The 18,403-nt window shown below is 45.4% G+C and overlaps 2 protein-coding genes across 2 annotated transcripts in view; one reads left to right on the top strand and one right to left on the bottom strand.

Moving 5' to 3' along the window:
• The window catches only part of LOC8029436 (RING finger protein 10), a 29,436-nt gene extending 23,869 nt beyond the window's left edge, over nucleotides 1-5,567 (bottom strand). Inside the window, exons 1-2 of the mRNA XM_029983671.4 lie at nucleotides 5,105-5,567; nucleotides 776-996 (exon numbers count right to left, since the gene is read on the bottom strand). Of these exons, the coding sequence (XP_029839531.3) occupies nucleotides 776-996; nucleotides 5,105-5,198 (315 nt within the window). The 5' untranslated portion in view covers nucleotides 5,199-5,567. The remainder of the gene's footprint in view (nucleotides 1-775; nucleotides 997-5,104) is intronic.
• Nucleotides 5,568-7,090: 1,523 nt separating this feature from the next.
• Nucleotides 7,091-8,768, top strand: LOC115313085. Its single transcript, XM_029972000.4, has one exon. The coding sequence runs from the start codon at nucleotides 7,172-7,174 to the stop codon at nucleotides 8,189-8,191; it is 1,020 nt and encodes a 339-aa protein (XP_029827860.2). The 5' UTR covers nucleotides 7,091-7,171; the 3' UTR covers nucleotides 8,192-8,768.
• Nucleotides 8,769-18,403: the final 9,635 nt, after the last annotated feature.

The raw sequence follows: 18,403 nt of genomic DNA, 5'->3' as shown, positions 1-18,403 counted from the left end.
AACTCCGAGCCTGTTTATGTCCAATTGTTCTAGGACTGCGAGTCATAAAGAAACGGTGAAGTCGAAGATTTAGTAAGATCCTTTTGTCGCGTTCACTGAACGTATTCCAGGCGATCTGTTGTCTGGGAGGAGTATTCAAATCTATCGAACGAGTCTCTCGCTAACCCGATTCTTTAGCTAAGCACTAGTAAGATTGGCAGGGAAATGGAGGTTGAAAGAGCACTGTCATGATGGGGATAGTTTCTAATCCCATTTAAGCGGAACTTCGAGAGGACGTAAAATGGAACAGAGCTTCCTCGGGGCATTTTTACGAAAAGGGCCCATGGTTATGCCCCAGCTACCAGTGTGGTGCCTAGAACGCCTTTCCAACCAATACGCCTACCGCGTCCAAAAGAAGGAGTCTCTCAATTTCTGCCCGACTATGCCGTAAAAGCGTTGTGCTGTTGCGGGCCACGATCCTGGCGGTGTCACGGTGCCGGTGGTCGGTTTCGCAGACACCAGTTCCGCTGCAGGCCGCTTCCCAGCTTGCCACAAAAGCTTTGGCAACCAGGAGTTAAAACGTCATGACGACGGCGACTCTCACGTTCACTCTTGCTTTTCGCCGGCGCTTCTATGACCAACTGCCAGAATCGCAACACCCAATGGCACGACGCTCCGGCTTTTGCGAAGCCACTAGCTGCTACTTTGGCATCACCTTGGACGCGCGGGTAGAACGGGACGCCAAGCACACTGGTCGGAGAAGCATTTCAGGCACCGTACCGACCCGAGCACCCACCTCACAGCGCTGGCCCTGGGTATTGGGGCCAGTCTGTCCATTCCTCGGCTGCGGGCGCTTGTCGTAGGCGCACCGGTTACGCTGGGGGGCGGGCCTCCTGCCGGCGTCGGGGAGGGGCCTCCCTCCATCCCTCCGGCGACCCCCTCTCCCCTGCTGCTGGCCCTGCTGAGAGCCAGACTGCTGCTGCTGCTGCTGTGGCTGCTGCTGCTTCCAGGGACCATCTGATCGCGCGTCCGACACGTGGCGCCAACGAGAGTCGACGAATGAGCTTGGGAAGCACCTCAAGTTCTACAATGCAACTTCTGCAACTGCCGAACGGCGTGGTTCCAGAAATTGTACTCTCTCCCGACGACGGCCGATGTGGTTTGAGCGAGACTCGGAAAGGTAGCTTCGAGTAATCTTTGAGAATGTCTCCTCCCGCCACTGTGCAGGCGTTACATAGCCCACTATATTCTACTCCACCAATGTAGGCATGTTCAATCAATAATTAAAAAGGGACATCCAACCAAGCCCCTAATTAGGAACCCAACGTTTCAAAGCCTGCTCGGCCTTTTCTTCAGGGTTGACTGGTGATGGCAATTGGGGAGCAGCATTTTTCTTGTAGCTTCTTTCTTTTCTTTTTTTTTTTTTTTCTTTTTTTTTTTTTTTATAGTGGTGCATTTTTTTGGGGGTTGGTGATATTGCAAAGCCTGTTGATGTAGGCAGACAGTAAAGGACCTATTGGTGTTTTCTGGCATAGCTTGAATGTGCCATGATTCTATGAAATCAAGTTTGAAGGAACAATATCAAATTCTTTAGCTAAAATGCCTGCATTGAATGTTAGAAAAAACACATATATGGTTTTTGATTTTTGAAAGCATCAGAAGCCTGCCTCATGCAACATGTTTTAATCGAAAAATGGCTTCAAACCCCATTTGATAAATTGGAGTTGGGACATAAGCAGGGATGGAACTAGCCAAAGCATCTTTGAAGCAATCTTGGGAGCAGCAAAAACGAGCTCTTGGAGCAAGTTGGGAGCAACATAAGAGTTGTAAGAGTGCTAAAATAAAGGCTAAATGTCACCTGGTTTTCAAAACTAAAGAAAATATGGCATGCAGGTAACTCCATGTGAACTTAATGGTAGTTTCCATAAACTTATTAGTTGCAAATATTTTTGACAAACTTATGTGCAAATTACACAAAACATATGAAGCAAAACTGCACATGACAGTGTAACACGCAATAAAACCGACTTGCAAAGAGGTATATGTAAACAGGCACAAATAGCTTTCATTGCACAGCATTAACTAGTAACGTGTACCGAAAAATAAAAATGAAGGTACAAAAATGGTTTTTCATTTTTCAGTGACTAAAATAATAAATGTTTGTATATATATAAATCAATTGGGACTTCGTCAATTGCTCACGGATACAGTTCACTTTTTTCAGATTCTAAACCAATTTCGCAATAGAATTCACTAACAGCCCTTGTCCAAACTCAATCTTCTCCATCTCCTTTTTTTTTTTTTTTCAGACTTGATTCAATTAATGATTCCGCATGCTCAAGCATATTCTGCAAACAGATGATGTGCTGTTCAAGTTGTTGCTCTTCATCCTGAAGACAAGCTCTCTTTGTACTCGCTTCCCTCGCATCACTGTTCTTCCTCTTATGCCTCTCGTTGTTTTGCTTTTCAACCTCTAGCCTTTCTGTGTAAACTTTATGACTTCTTCACAGCTTACAGCAAGTCTGCTGTCGAAGGCACTTTCGTGACATCACTGCCAAATCACTTCAAAGCGCAATTGCGATCTGGCAGCTCGTATCTTGATCCATCATATGCCTCACTGCTCAATCGCCTCCTTTGTTCCCAAGTTTTCTGCGCAGGGCCGCCGCAAACATTTGTTACATTACTCAGATCTTCAGATGAAGTGACTTCGGGACTTCAGAAAAGCATGGTGAGCATGCAGCAACGGCAGCTAACGTTGGTGGCAGCAACCTTCAGATATAGATTTTTTGGATTTTGGATCCACTGGCGACCCATTTGGGACGGAAGTTTCAGTGTCAATGTTGCTAACAGAAACAGCGAGACGGCTAATTTCAATGAGGCTCGTTTATAGTTTCAGTTTGGGCACGCCTTGGCGCAATTTTGCTCTTATTTATGTTTTTGTATCAGTGTGGCGCATGAAAAGTCATTAGGCACACAGTGGCACCATTGGTGCAGCAGGTCCATCCCTGCGTAAACTATCGAAGAATGGGTTAGAAATTAAAGAGTTGAGCAAATTGATCTTTACAGCTATTGTCTATTCCACAAAAAGTAGGTTGACCTCTTTTCATCATCTTTAAGAACTGTGGATGAGAAACCAGAGCATTTCTGCAACTAATATAAACTATAAGGAGGCACTGGAAAGTATAACTTCATACAGCAGTAAGGATTAAAGAAAGCTGCCAGACACTTCTATTTCGCCAGCAAATAACTAAATGTTAGTTAGCGGAACAGGAGATTTTTTACGTATGAGTTCTGTCGCAGAAAGTCCTCATATTAAACCATGCGTAAATTGCTCTGGTAAGCAGATGCCAAAAAGATGACGGCAGTGGTATCAACAGTATGGTCAACTAAGATATAAAACAGTGTGCAAAACAATGAACACGGGAGAAGTACATAGGATGAGCGCTGCAGAAGTAAACCGCACTTGTCCTGTGTACTTCTCTCCAGTCTTCGTTGTTATGTGGACTGTTTTAAAGATTGCTTAAAAGGCAACTTCAGTTGAAAACAAAACCAAAATAAATGACTGATATTGCTTTAGTGGCACGAAATATGATCACAGCTTGAAATATTATGTCCAAGTGAAGCCGTATACTCCACAAAGATTGATTTTAACGACGCAACCTGCTCTTTAGTCGGTGGCAAGCGGGTTAACTTTCAGTCAAGCAACACTGGGCAATGCGTACCACAGCACCACTGTGACATCATGTCGCTGTGATGCTGCGGTTGATTCCGCACGTTATATTGCGCATCGCAGCACCATCGTGATGTCACGTCGCATCCGTACATCTGATTTCAGTGTTGCCATCCCTCTCTAGCAAATAGTATCGTTATAGCCGTAGACGTCCGAAATCAAACTTTGAGCCAGGCACGTAGCCAGGGGAGGGGCCCATGGGGCCCGGCTCCCCCCCCCCCCCCCCCCCCCCAATCTTCCATTTTGCTGGGACCTCCTCTCCCCCCTCCCCCTCATACAGCATTACTTTGTCATGGGCGCGTGCCCCCCCCCCCCCCCCCCCCCCCCTTCCCGAAACAAAATCCTGGCTACGTGCCTGCTTTGAACATTGGTAACCACAAACAATATTGAAGAAAAAAAGATTATACCTTGTAATTCAAGGACACTGACTGAGCTGAAAACAGTCGCAATGCCAAATTCGAAAATATTGACAGGAGTTGCCCCTAAGAGATGAACCAACTCGCCCACATCGCCACTGTAATTCAGTTTACATTTCGCTACTGCTGTGCTAGTATGTCAATGCAGATACTCCATCAAGTCGTGTTAGTGATCAAGGTGCAACAATCGATTTCCAATTAATCCTTAGTTATTCCTACCGCTATTAAAACAAGAGAAACAGTGCAGCTTTCCCTTCCATTACGAACTATCTCAGGAAAGGTGGTTCTTATTTCAAGAGGAGTTGTGACTGAGACAATCACTGATTGATTTTTGCTCGACCTTACACTTAGCGAAACGTTAAATGTGCGAGGTTACTACGTCGTAAAATAAATTGCTTGTTTGTTTGTTTTTTATAAGATTTGGACAGTTTGAGGTACCAAGGTGGCCATAAAATAAGTGCCTAAAGAATGAATGGTCCCTCCGCGCTGCTCTTAGCTATAAACAGAAAGCGACAAAGCGATCTAACTGAGCACGTGCAAAGAGAGATCACCTTACGACGTTCGCGGAGAAGTTGCGCAATCCCTCGGAAACGTAGACGCCCGGCACATTTCTTAGCATGAGGTTGTTTGTTCTAGACCATGACAAATAATGTCTACGCAAGAGAATCAGCTGCCGTGGTCAATGCTTCCAACGCTGCGAGTAAAGTAATTACGCAACCCCTACACCATCCAAGGTGACTGGCAACAAATACGATCCCAAAACAAACACTCGCCCCACCACCTCACTCAGCGCGAGGCTTAAGCCAGCACGCGGACTAACGGTCCAGATAACACTTGAGCGTCGCCGACAAAGCAAAATTCTAAATCAGACAGCAACGACAGGGATGGTTAGGCGACTTAGTAAGCTTCGTTGGAATAAAGGTGCCTCGTAGAACAAGTAGAGGCAAGTGTTGATCAAGCAAGAACTGCGGGGGCCTACCTTGCTTGCTCTTCGGATCACTGGCAGTGTTTCCCTTGGGCGCGGACGTTTGCCGTGTCGAGTTCTTCTTGTCCATGGCCGTGGGCTCTAGCATGGACGACGACGGAGAATCCGTGTCCGACCGCGGTGTACGCGCTGGGCGAGGTGCCTCCACAAGAAGTGGCGAAGTAACCCTGGGAATTCATGGCCGACGCAATTCAGAAGAGCTGCATATTTCGATACTCGGTAAAATAATCTTGTTGCTAATGTAGAAAACCAGATTTAATTTTAGGAGCTAGCGGAGGTCGGGCTTGCCGCAATGCAGTAAATCGGGGGAAGGCTCTGTCCCCCAGTCGTCCAAGTTGGACGAAATTTCAGAGAGGCACCAAATCGGAGATCTTATTCGTCGCAAAATGGCGACGACGGCAGCTGTGGCGCAGGGTTGGCGGACGACGCTTGGCGCACGGCTAAGTATGGCGACCATGGCAGGCACTACGTGTGGACACGACGTGTGGAAAGCTAAAAAGGGAACTCCGCCGATTTTTTCAGCTACCTAATCCAAAGGCTTCATCTGAATGTGGATGGCTTCGTGATTTCGAAATGCTATCCTATTCTCCCAGATGCACTCTAGCTAATTTTAAAATACGGCTGCAGCTGAAGAAACGTCCACGGGCATGACGATGCCGCATGACGATGTTGTCGGGTGTATGAGCAAATGGTCAACTAATGGTCCCAAGTTCAAGGTAGGAAAAAATGGTCCCGTAAGAATATCATTTAGAATAAGACAGCGTGTACTAGAGGGTATGAGTGGGGCGAGTCCCCAGCTCCGCCCATGCTTTCGGGACATTATGATAACTCTATGTTTCGGGAGGAGCGCTGTGTGTTGAAAGTTAGCGTGGCGGCGCTGCGATCGAAGTGGCTTGGGCATGCCAGCTATGGAGGTTATAAGTGCTATAAACGAAAAGCAAATTGCAAATGGGTTATGTGATCAGCCATTAAAGGGACACTGACAGGGTATTTATGCTCGCCGAGGTTTTTAGTTGTACGTGACATATGAGAGCTCAACTACCCAGAACAGAATTTGCGGCTCGAAATTCGGTTTTTTTTCCGCCCGAAAACCGCCGATCAAGAACTGGCCGGTTCGAGTCTCGCTCACTCTCTTTTCCGCGGTCACGGGCCGTTTTCTAAGGTATCGATGCGACCACCAAATTTAATCAAAGTCGTGGGTCACTGAAAGCACACACTCAATATTAAAAATAGAAAAAAATAGAAAACCCATTTTTTGTGGCTTCTAAAAAGCTCCAAATACGTTGATTGAAAAAAAAGTTCCACAGACAACCGGAAGCATTCTGTGCGTGCGTCGTTTCGCGTATCGTGGGACTCGCAGGGACGGCGATGGCAGCGGACGACGGGCGTGGGACCTCTATTTCAGAACTGTCGTTCGCGGTACCGGCGAATTTTGTCTGCCTTTAAAAGAGAAATTTGGGACTGGTCAAAAGAATTGGTATTCATCCCGTACGACACGCCCGACCACCAAGCCGATTTGCACGAAGACGTCGCCGAGCCGTCGCTCCCTTCTTGTGGCTGAAGACATCGCTCGCACAAACGTCAAGCGCGACGTGTCTACTTCGAGTGGAATATGCACGCGTACGATTTCTTTACTAGGTGAGAATGTCGCCAATGCGTGGTGCATCCCGACTTCGACCCGGGAGTGCTTTTGCTAGAGAAAAATCGGCAGCAAACTTTCCAACTTACAGTTTATCGGCTGAATTATTACCAAGGAGAAAGATACCCCACTTTCGATATGCCCCAGTAGTGGAGAAAGAAGAAGACGCCGTTTCGAACGGACGCGTTTTCATGTTCTCCGCTGCAAATCAACAATCGGCCCCAGGCCGAGGAAACCCTTCTCCTTCTGGTTCATATGCAAACAACGACTTTCAAACGATGCAACCGGTCAACGCTGCAGCCGCACCCGCGGCCCCAGGAAAAAGCCAAGCTCAGGCGACTAGCCTAGATGAGTATCGAATCCTACTTCCACGGTTTCCTCCCGGAAGCTTGTGCATCAATTCTGTTTTTCTTCATGCCGACATGTCGGGCAGGCCCTACCGTGCAATTGATTTTCGTGACGGACTCAAAGACGCCATCGAACTCCGAGAAGTGTTGTCCCTTGGACAGTTCCAAATGAGCCACGTTTGGATGGTTACGCTAGTGAGTTCTGAAGCCGCTGAGAAGCTCAAAGCGGCAAAAGAACTGACGGTGAAGGGCAAAAAGTGCATGGTCATCGACCCGAACTCAAAAGACGTTAAGCTCAAGCTCCTCTGGCTTCCGTCGTACTTAGAAGATAAGAAGATTGCTGAAGCATTATCGCCATTTGGAACCGTGCGTAGCGTCTCGAGAGAAAAGTGGCGCGTGCCAGGGATGGAAAACATGGAAACGCTGAACAGAGAGGTCTGTCTGACTCTTCATGACATGACGACATCGGAAGATATTCCCCATCTGCTCAGAGTTGCCGGCATACAGTCCCTTCTGGTCATGTCCGGGCGACCACCTTTGTGCCTGAGATGCAAGAAAGTTGGTCACATACGCAGGCAGTGTCGCACCCCAAAGTGTGCGCGTTGCAACAGATTCGGACACGAAAGTGACGAGTGCTACTCCAGCTATGCAGCCGTGCTACGGGGCTCTGGCACAGAACCAGATGCCAACCAAGAGTTCATGGATATCTCCGAGGTCGTAGACGCCACTGGTGAGGTTCTCCCAACTCAAGCCGGGTCTGCAGAGGCCGGACCTCCTATTTCCGATAAGAACGAAGATCCAGCTGTCAAGGAAGTCTCGGAAACACCACAAGCCGGCTCGAAGACAGAGAATGAAGGAAAAGACTTGCAGGAAAGCAAGGACCAAAATACCCCGCTACAACAGGAGTTAACTCAGCAGCCTGCAGATCTTGCTGAGAAGCTGACGACGTCAGAAGGCAATGACGACCTACCGGACTCAATGGACGTGACCAAAAACAGTTCCAAGGACACTAACGACACCAAACGAAAACAAGATGCACCACCTGACACCACCACCGCGAGTAAGCGGAAACCTACCTTGCACCCAAGCTGCTAGTGTTTAAACCCAAATTCATAGCCCCTCTCCTCTCCCTCCCCTCCTCCTCCATCTCCCCCTCCCCCTTTCTCTCCCCCTTCCCTTCTAGTTGATGGCCCTCGTTTTGCAACACTAAATGTTAGAGGCTTTAATTCTAGAAAAAAACAATATCAACTGAAACGTTTACTTGAAGATAAGGAGGTTGACTTTCTGGCCGTACAGGAAACAAAGCTCTCAACAGATGAACAGGTAGAGCGTGCCCTGCAGCATTTTCTGCGTGACTATGAAGTATGTGTCAGTCACGCTGTTGGTTACTCTGGGGGCTGTTTACTGTTTATTAAGAAGTCTTTCCAACTGTCTGAATTAATGGTCACCACAGACCTCTGTGGCCGCTTCATTATGTGCGACTTTCAAGTCTCTGACATAAGGTGGAGAATTATATGTATTTACGCACCGAATGAGGTTAATAGCAGAATTGTATTTTTTAATAACCTGCGCCCATATTTAATATCAGATAGAATGTTAGTTCTTTTAGGAGATTTTAATTGTGTTTGCAACGAAGCAGATAGAACTCCATTTAAACCGCGAATTGACCAGAGCGCACGTCTACTGCTGGACATAGTTGACGAAGGGAATTTTTTTGATGTTGCCCCTTTCCAGCTGGAAGAAAACCACCTGCAATTTACACATTTTCAGAACTCCTCTCACGCGAGGTTAGACAGAATCTACTGTTCTGTAGACCTAATTAACACTTTAAGTGGTTATGTAGTTGAACCAGTATTTTTCACAGACCACTGCATGGTGTTAGTAACTGTTGGGAAGAAACGAAGAAAAAAGAATATAAATTGGAAGTTATGGAAACTAAATGTTCAATTATTAAAAGATAAAGTCTTTGTAGCCAGTACGAAAGATCTAATCAAGCAAATTGGAGAAACAACCGAACATATATTTGTTAAATGGGAGCTCCTTAAACAAGAACTAAAACAGCTAGCAATTGAGAGAGGTACTATTATTAAATTTCAGAAGGCTGAGACAGAAAAAACACTGCTTCGTAATTTGCGTGTTCTGGTAGAACTAGAATGCCAAAGTCCTGGGCAAGGTTTGGAAGATATAACTCGAACGAAAGCTGAGTTGGACAAATTTCATCACGAGCGTTATCAAGGCGCGGTTGTGCGCGCCCGTGCTGAAAAATTTTGTTTAGGAGAACAGCCAACGAAAAGGGCAATGGAGGAGGAGAAACGGTATGCAATATCTAAAGAAATCCATGAAATAGAACAGAACAGCCTTATCGTTACAGATAAAGAAACTATAGCACATGTCTTTTTTGAACACTACCAAAATATATTCGGCAATGGTCCTGCCTCGACAGATAACGAATATCTAGATAAACTAGTCTCTTTGTTGCCTCAATTAGAAAAAGAATGCAAACAAGAATTTGAGACCCCCTTCACCCTAGATGAAGTAGAAAAAACAGTGAATGCCCTTCCAAGAAGAAAAACGCCAGGACCAGACGGCATCCCTGCAGAATTTTATCAACTACAAAAAGACACTTTATGTCCCATACTGCTTGAGATTTTTCAAGAGGCCTACAAAACCAAGAGTCTTCCCCCCTCATTTTTGCGAACGCATACTATACTCATTCCCAAAACCGAGGACAAACACAAACTATTACAAGTGACCGGCTATCGGCCCATAACGTTATGTAATGTGGATTATAAGATTTTTGCTAAACTCCTGACAAATAGATTACAAAGTGTCATTTGCGGTCTCGTTGGAGAACACCAGACTTGCGGGATTCGCGGACGGGCTATTCAAACAAATGTACACATTGCGAGAAGTGTGTTAGAGTGTGTGACCAACAGTAGTGAACAGATTGCAATGGTCCAAGTTGATCTGGCGAAAGCTTTCGACCGTGTCAGTCATCATGTTCTTTTCAAAATTTTGTCTCATATTGGTGTTGGTGATATTCTACTTCAATGTGTACAAATGTCTTACAGTAACTGTTCCACACGCTTAGTTATAAATAACTAAGTCACAGCAAGTATCCCAGTCCGTTCCTCAGTTCGACAGGGCTGTCCCTTATCGCCTTTACTTTTTACTTTATATCTCGAACCCTTATGCCAAAGTATACTGAGAAGTGAGAAACTTCAAGGCTTCACCCTGTGCAACACCGAAGTCAAAGTACTGGCGTATGCAGATGATGTCGCTTACTTCTGCAAAAACAAGAACAGTGTGTCCCATGCTATGGAACTCACACACAGGTTTTGCGAGGCCACTGGAGCCTCAGTGAACCTAGAAAAGTGCCGAGGTTTCTGTCATGGAGCTTGGGCCACGATGCCAGAACAATATGAAGGCATCCAGTGGAGTTGCACTCCGTGTGACTACCTAGGTGTGCCCTTGAGGCACTTCCGGAATAGCAAGTCCTACTGGTCCGGAATTGCGACTGGGTTGGAGAAACGAGCCAAGCACTGGTCCCATAAAAATTTGTCCATTTTTGCACGTTCGACAGTCTGCAACATTTTTTTTAGCGGCGAAGTTGTGGTATGTCCTGCAAGTACTGCACTGTGCAAGGATAAATATACAGAAGTTGCACAGGGTGTTTAGTGTTCTTGTCTGGAAGTCCTCCTGGGAACCCATGCGTCGTGACAACTTGTTTTGACGTGTATCAGAGGGGGGACTAGGCCTTCCTCATTTGTTTATTCGCCAATTGGTTTCGCGATTTATTTTCTTACGAGACCAGGAACATCCTTTTCTACGAGATGTCATTCAAAACAAGCTGGGATGCTTTCTTGCGGACTTTATTGTATCCTCCACAGGATATCAAACATGTACTTTGGTAGGATACCTAAAGGAAGTAGTTGATGCTTATCACTTTCTCTCAGTAAGATTTTCAAGAGACTATCTGACGTCTGTAACACGTAAGAAGTTGACAAGAGATCTTGTATGTGACCTTTTTCCAATGCCAGTTTATCGCACTATGTCCGGCCATGGTCCTGACCAAGATGTACTACGCCGGGTGAAAAAAATGTGCATCCCCCCGGCGGCAAAAACTTTCTTTTTTAAACTGCACTGTTCGGTATTACCTACCAAAGTATGGCTGCAGGAAAAGGGCCTATATGTTCCGTGGTCAGTAAACTGCACATTATGTAAAATGCCCGAAACAGTCGAACACGTATTTATTCACTGCTGGGACGCGGTTTTCTTTTGGGACGTTTTGCAGCGCACACTAAAGAAAGACATTGATATTACAACTTACACGATTCGTTTTCTTCCTGTGTCATCTAAAGATACTTTTCCTTTCGATCTGGTGATGCTTGTAGCGTTATACAGCATGTGGAAATCACGCCTTGACATTAGAAATGAGAATTTGTACCCAAAGACTGTACGCTTACATTTCATTGACCTTGTAACCCGTATCAAAAGTGTGTATGACATTCAAGAAGTAGTTCCGGAATGGTTACCTTTGTTTAGTAGTCTCATAGATATCAAAGAATTTTGACTTAACAAATGACATTGAACCATGCCCGTGAACTGTGAATAAGTGGTTTATGTTTATCCTCCCATGCAATAAAGAAAAAAAAAAATATGCCCCAGTAGCTCAGTGGGAAAGACGTCCCCTTCGCACGCGGTAGAGCCGGGTTCGATCCCCCGTGAAACTTTTTTTTTTTCTAAATATTTTCTGATGTCTACATTTCTTTTCTTTTTTTACAATTATTACTGAAGAAAAAAAAAAGAAAAATGTTGTGGACGACACGCCGCTGAATTAGATGGTATGGGATATCCTTTTTGACACCTGCGAACTTAATGTAATCACTTTCCACAAAATACAAGGAGCATATAAATCAGGTAGTGTCCGCTTTCCGAGGTGCCCGTAAATGGTTTACAGGAATTGCAGCCAGCCATTGGTCCCGATCCCGTTGATCTTTCGGAAACTCTGTCGCACAATGCCACTTCTGTTTCGGACGCGGGACATGTGAGCCAGCTTTTCACGCAACATCTTGGGTGTATTCTTTTCGGAGCCGATCAAAATTCACCACGGGCACTCACTACTCATCTCCAACTCCTCAATGTACAAAACAACTCATCTTGGAGTAGAGAACAACGAGCGGAACATACATAACTGCAAAAGAATCCCACGGCGAGCAGTTCCCAAACACCGCATGTCGTCTGCTACCGGGAAGGAGAAAAAAAAAAAAAAAAACATGGTCGGGTGTAGCCACGTGACTTTCGCCACTCACTCTCTTCTCTCCACTTCTCCGACCTCCGTCGGGTTTCGGTTTCGGTTTCGAGCAGTTGCGCCTTTTGACTTTATTAAAAAAATACGCTACTCTGTTGCAAAATATTAATTGGGTAGTCCTCCGACACCATAATAAAGCGCCTGGCAAAAAATTAAAAAAAAAATTTGGGGGGTGTCAGAGTCCCTTTAAAGGGATACTTCAACGAAATTTGAAATATTCCCGTCGTGTTCAAAAATAGGTTGAATATGATCCACAATATCCGTAAATGACAATCGCACGTTTGTATTTTGAGCCTGGTGGCTGTATTTTTCTTTATAAACGGCCCACTCTGGCAAGCGCTCGAAGAAGGCCCAGCGGAGACCACGTGACATCCAACGCAATCGTGACGTAGGTCGTCTCAAGACGAGCAAAGCTACGGCGAGGCTGACGTCGAGAGGATGGCCTAGTCGTTCCAGCCACCGAAGCGGCTGCTTTTGTACGAATTTTGAGTGACGGGTTAATCTTCTATAATCTTCTAGGGGGACAATAGCGACTTCTGCGACACACAAAAGGGATTATCGGGAAGAGGGGAGTTCCTCCTTCCCCCCTTCTCTCGTCGTGGCCGGAGACGAGACAACCTCCGTCACTAGCTGTCAAGGTTCCTAGACGAGTATTACAAACAAGGCGTTATCGACATCCACCAGGTGCTCTTTGCTAATCGTTTAATTCGTTTTAAAATTCCTTTTCGAGACTTTTTTAACAAGATATTGGTATGTTCCATGTGATACTGCCCTTTTGAACACATATAGACAAAAAAAATGAGCGCCGAAATTTCGTTGTAGTATCCCTTTAACGTGCACCACGCAGTAGTGATACCTGATACACGACCGCACGCCAGTACGACGCTCATCCAGATCGAAACGGGCAGGGGTGGGGATAGACCATTTGCTATATTACCCAAGCATCAAGGAGAATGCAGGGATTGGTGTTCCACGCGCCACACGTGCACACCTTCCCCGTATAAAAGATTCCAAGTAAATAACCAAAATAAAGCGTTAAGGAACGCGTGTCCAAGATGCCTTTTGTTTTAGGTATTTGCTTTAGAAAAGTTACTACTGCTAAAGCCAGCACGTGTGGCGCGTGGAACACTAATTCCTGCATTCTGTTTGATGCTTGGGCGCTGCAGAGCCCAGGATCCCTGGGTTCTGCAGCGCGAGCTTTCGCTCCACGTGCTCCGAGCTGGTGTGCGCGGGAAAGTAACGCCAAGCTCCCCGTGTGGTCGCCATCTTGGTCCGTGAAATGAGCAGTTTCTTCTTGACCCTTCCGTTCTTGGTAAGCCGATCTAGATTCGATGGTGACGGGTAGCTTTATGGAATGGTTATTCGTATACCGAGATTTTGCTAATTACACACCAGCGAAACAAGCGTAAACATTTGTACCACCACCAGATGCTGTGTCGGTGCTTGGAGGCACTGAAAAATAAGTTTACTGTGTTGAAATACGCAAGAAGAACAATACAATTGCAAGAGATCCATGAAGATGGGCATGAATAATAAGTTGATTGCATACAGAGTGCCAAAGACTCTTACATTGGCGAGGAACGTCTCCAGTACGATGATGCTCCATGGTAATCTTGGCGCGACTGGTTTAGAACGATCCTCTGGAAGCTTCGAAGATTTAAATGGACCAAGATGGCGATTTCCATGGCAACGTAGACCGATTAGCCAATCGCCTTGCTAGGTTTGGGTCGTCTGTATGTTAGTATCCGTCTGTGTCCGGCTAGCAGGTAGGGAAGGTAATGGCGCTACTTTCCCAGGATCCAGTGACTTTAGTGTGCGCTAGCTCACTCGGCCACCGATCCCCCAAGAATATCGCAGTTAACGCACAAAATAATTCCAATTGTATGTGCAACTTTTTTTTTTCAATCAACGTATTTGCAGCTTTTTGGAAACCACAAAAATTGGGTTTTGTATATTTTTTTTTCTATTTTTAATATTGACTTTGTCACTTCAATAACTCACGACTTTGAATAAATTTGGTAATCGTATCCAAACCTTAGAAAACAGCCTGTGACCACAGAAAAGAGAGTGAGCGCGACCCAAACCGGCCACTTTTCGATCGGCGGTTTTCGGGCGGAAAGAAACCAAATTTCGAGCCGCAAATTCTATTCTGGGTAGTTGGGCTCTCATATGTCACGTACAACTAAAAACCTCGGCAAGCATAAATATCCTGTCAAAAAAGTGTTGACTTTTTTTTTTTTTTTTTTTTTTTTTTTTTTAAGAACCGGTTTGAATTGATGTGCGCTTGTTGAAACCAGTAACCAAACTGTTATTTTAAAAAAAAATATCACATAATCAGAACCGAACCGGAACAAAATACAAAGCTACTGAATCCGACGCCGAACCGGAATAATGGCCGGTTCAACCTGCTTTTAACCCAGCCGATCTTCCAGTGTTTGAGTGGAACACAATTGACGAATTGAATTCCATATGTTAAGAAGTCGCAAGAATCGTAGAGCAAACGTAAAAGTTTACGTTGGTTTCATGGTTTGCACTTTGTCAATTAACGGTTTTCTGTTCTTGCCACAATGCATGCAGATTTGGGGCACTAGCGGTGCTGTTATGCAAGTATTGGAAGCGGAGAGCAAGATATCTTCTTTTAGGCCACGCACGAAGTAGACATTTTTAATTGTAACAAACAACAAGCTAACCATGTACCTCTGGAGGGTATACGGTCCGTCGAAGAATTTGGGTGGTTCTCATTTTTAGCGTTTGTTGCAACTCGCAAGCTTTTTACGCTTGGTCGCGCGATCGATGTCTTCAGTGCCACCCAGCGGCGTAGACTTTCCACTTTCCCGGGGAGGGGGCGGGGGGGGGGGGGGGGGGATTTTTCGCGCAATTTATTTTCACCGGCAATTATCAGTAGTTCATTTTAGGGAGTACATTTTACAGCGGATGTATATCGCCATGTGTCCGTCGTTGTGTGCGTTATTTTGTTTACATGCCACTACTAGAAGCTCGTTACATGGCACGTAAACAGCGTCTCACTAAGAATCATCGCACAAGGGGGGGAGGGGGGGCTCTGCCCCCCCCCCCCCCCTTCCTGGATTTCATCAGGGGGGCACGAGCCCCGATGCCCCCGCGTAGCCTACGCCTATGGTGACACCGGAGTACCACGAAGCGCTTTCTGCAACCAAGTCAGTGCTTTGAGGAAGCTTTTACATAATTCTGAATTCGTCTCCGCGTTTGATAACGTCAGCAGCTTTATGCTGCTTTTTAGGGGCGAAGCTTCTTACGGGCTAGCCATGTCCGTACGTCCGTCCGATGTCCGGCGTCGGGTGCTCGTGTAAAAAAAAAACGCATCTCCACGTGGTGAATGATGTTGATTGGGGCGAAGCTCTGGTGGTGCTTGTCTGCGTAGACGGTGAGCCGCAGCATGCCGAGCCTTTCGTTCGTTTTCAGACAAGGTTCGCCCCAATCAACATCATTCACCACGTAAAGATGCGTTTTTTTTTTTTTTTTTCAGTAATACGATTTGGTTTTAGTTTTCACGTTTAGGAACCAGAGGAATGAAATGGTGCACTTCAGCCTTTCCAGGAGTGGGAATGGGCCCAGTGTCTCGTTTCCGAGGAATTGAAAGGAATGGAATTGTCGGAAAGTCTTATTTTCCGAAAAGGAATTGGAATGGAATGGCGGTGCCCATTCCCAACGCTGGTAGCCAGAACCTGGTTCACGTTTAAAGGGGTACTCCACCGATTTTTTGAGCTACCTCAACTAACTATATTTTCTGACTCCCCGGCCTTTACTCTCTCCGGTATGCTATTTAGAATCGCGAAATTCATAATAGTTATTGCGAAATCGGCAAATGAAAATGATGCAAAAACCAACATTCAAATATACGCGCGCTTTTCAGGGCCGTGACGTCAGTGGCAGGCAGGCTTGTCAGTCCAGAAAGCAGCCAAAAAATAGAATATGCCAACCATTTGTTCCGTGCTGGAGCGCGGGTACTGCAGCGAGCTTCCCAAGCATTCTTTTGACACCATGAAACTGCTTCGAATCAGTTTAAAACAAAATCTACAGCCCAAAGAGTGAACCCCTGCCTTCCACTGACGTCACTTTTTCATTGTTGCCAGTAGAGACTTCGATCTTGAGAAACACGGTGAGGACCAAAACTGTAAATTCAATAACTTCGCGAAAAAACAATATTTTGACCTAATATTTGGGATACTATTTTCGCGATGTTTGTTGGTTAGTTTAGCAAAATTTCAAGCAAATCGGAGACAATGAAAAAATCGGTGGAGTAGCCCTTTAAACAACAAAATAGGCGTTATAATTTCGTTGCTCTATCCTTTTGAATCAGATTCTGTGACGTTTGGAGGTAAAAGGTAAAGAACTGTCTTTGTCTCGTAATTAAAGGCCGTGTAAATCAATTCAGCGAAATTGAAAAATATAATAACGCGAAGCTGGTCAGGTTTTTATTCTTATTTTTTTTTTATTTTTTTTTTTAATACAACCATTCCGGTAACAACAGTTTCAGTAGTTTCTGAAATGAAAGACCAAAACTTTACCAGAATAAATGCACCGCTCGTTACTGAATGAACAATTTTTGCTTCCCAGACCTGAGTTCCAGTAATGCACCTGGTATTTATTCCTTTAGATGTTTATTTTAAAAACGTAATGAAATTTGTCTTAGAGTTTTTGTTTGAAAGTGCTGGAGATTCTATTAAAATTTAGAAATATGACCATTTAAACTGTTTTGAATTCATTTTGAGTCAGTTTTGAAATTAAATATACTTACTAGATAAAAGTGGCCAAATATTTATTTACAATTAGTAGAGGCGTCTCCTATCTTAAAAGGCGTCTCCTATCTTAATTTTCAGGACATGACGAGAGTACTGACTATCGTAGTGTTTGCGTCTTTGTGTAAGTAAACTTGCCTAAACAATTCTCGCAAAAAAAAAAAAAAAAAGTTTTGTTCTTTTTGGAGTTTAGATTTAAGAGAGGGAGCCACTTAAACCATAATGGCAGACACCTCGTCAGCAGATTGGTTGCACGTGCGCATGCGTGGGTTTTCGGGTGGCGAGGATGATTGCGCACGGAGCGGCTGACCAAGGGAAATACTTTACTACACTCCGGGAGCACTTTTCTTGGCATTTCTGGGGAGAGGACAGCCCGCGCACAGCTTTATTTAGCGCTCAAAATGGGAGAGGGAACGCGTGCCTACACGCGGGCTTGACGTCACGGAGCTGCGGCGGCGCTGCGATCGCGCCGGAGCCGGGGGGTGTGGGCAAAAGCGCGCACGTTTTGCACGGGCGTCATAGGATTTCTGCACGCCGCGAAGCTGTGTTGCCGTTAATCTCACCGAAATGTTCAAGAAAAGCAGCGGAGCGAGTTTCCACAAGTTCCCGGCAGACTCTGAAAGGCATAGAAGGTGGATAATATCGGTGGATCGAAAAGAATGGTCGCCTCGCGCGAACGACCGTTTGTGCGGCAAACACTTTCTTGGAGGCAAGTGCGGCTTTCATTTAATCTCCGTCCCGAGGCTTGCTTATGTGCAGGGAAACCGTTGTCTGATCGAGACCACCCGGATTTTGTTCCCACGGTGTTCGCGCACAACGCACCGGCGAAACGCTCGTCGGAGGCTCGCTACGCCCGTGCTACCGAGCAAAAGGGGATCGGCGGCAGTACGGAAGTGTTGTTGGCGTTACCAAAAAAAAAAAGTAACAAAATACGTCACTCGTTACTTGCAAATAAAAGGTACGCGTTACTGAGCTACGTCACCTAAAAATAAAAGGAACGCGTTACAGCTACCGATAAAAAGTAAGGCACGTTACTTCTGCGTTACCTTTTTAAATTATGATTTAACACATTTTACGGTTTTGACGATACAGGTCATATATCAATAAACATTATGTTCATGCAGAAACTGAAGATAATTACTTTATCTCTTTTTTCGGTTTCACCTAAATACTTACGAGAAAAAACATAAAGAAAAACATGGCTTGACGCCTTCAACA

Source organism: Ixodes scapularis, unplaced genomic scaffold, assembly GCF_016920785.2.
Source record: "Ixodes scapularis isolate PalLabHiFi unplaced genomic scaffold, ASM1692078v2 PGA_scaffold1__304_contigs__length_218370807, whole genome shotgun sequence".
Lineage (NCBI taxonomy): Eukaryota > Metazoa > Arthropoda > Arachnida > Ixodida > Ixodidae > Ixodes > Ixodes scapularis.
Note: the sequence above shows the minus strand (reverse complement) of the source record. Positions and strands in the feature narration are given on the sequence as shown.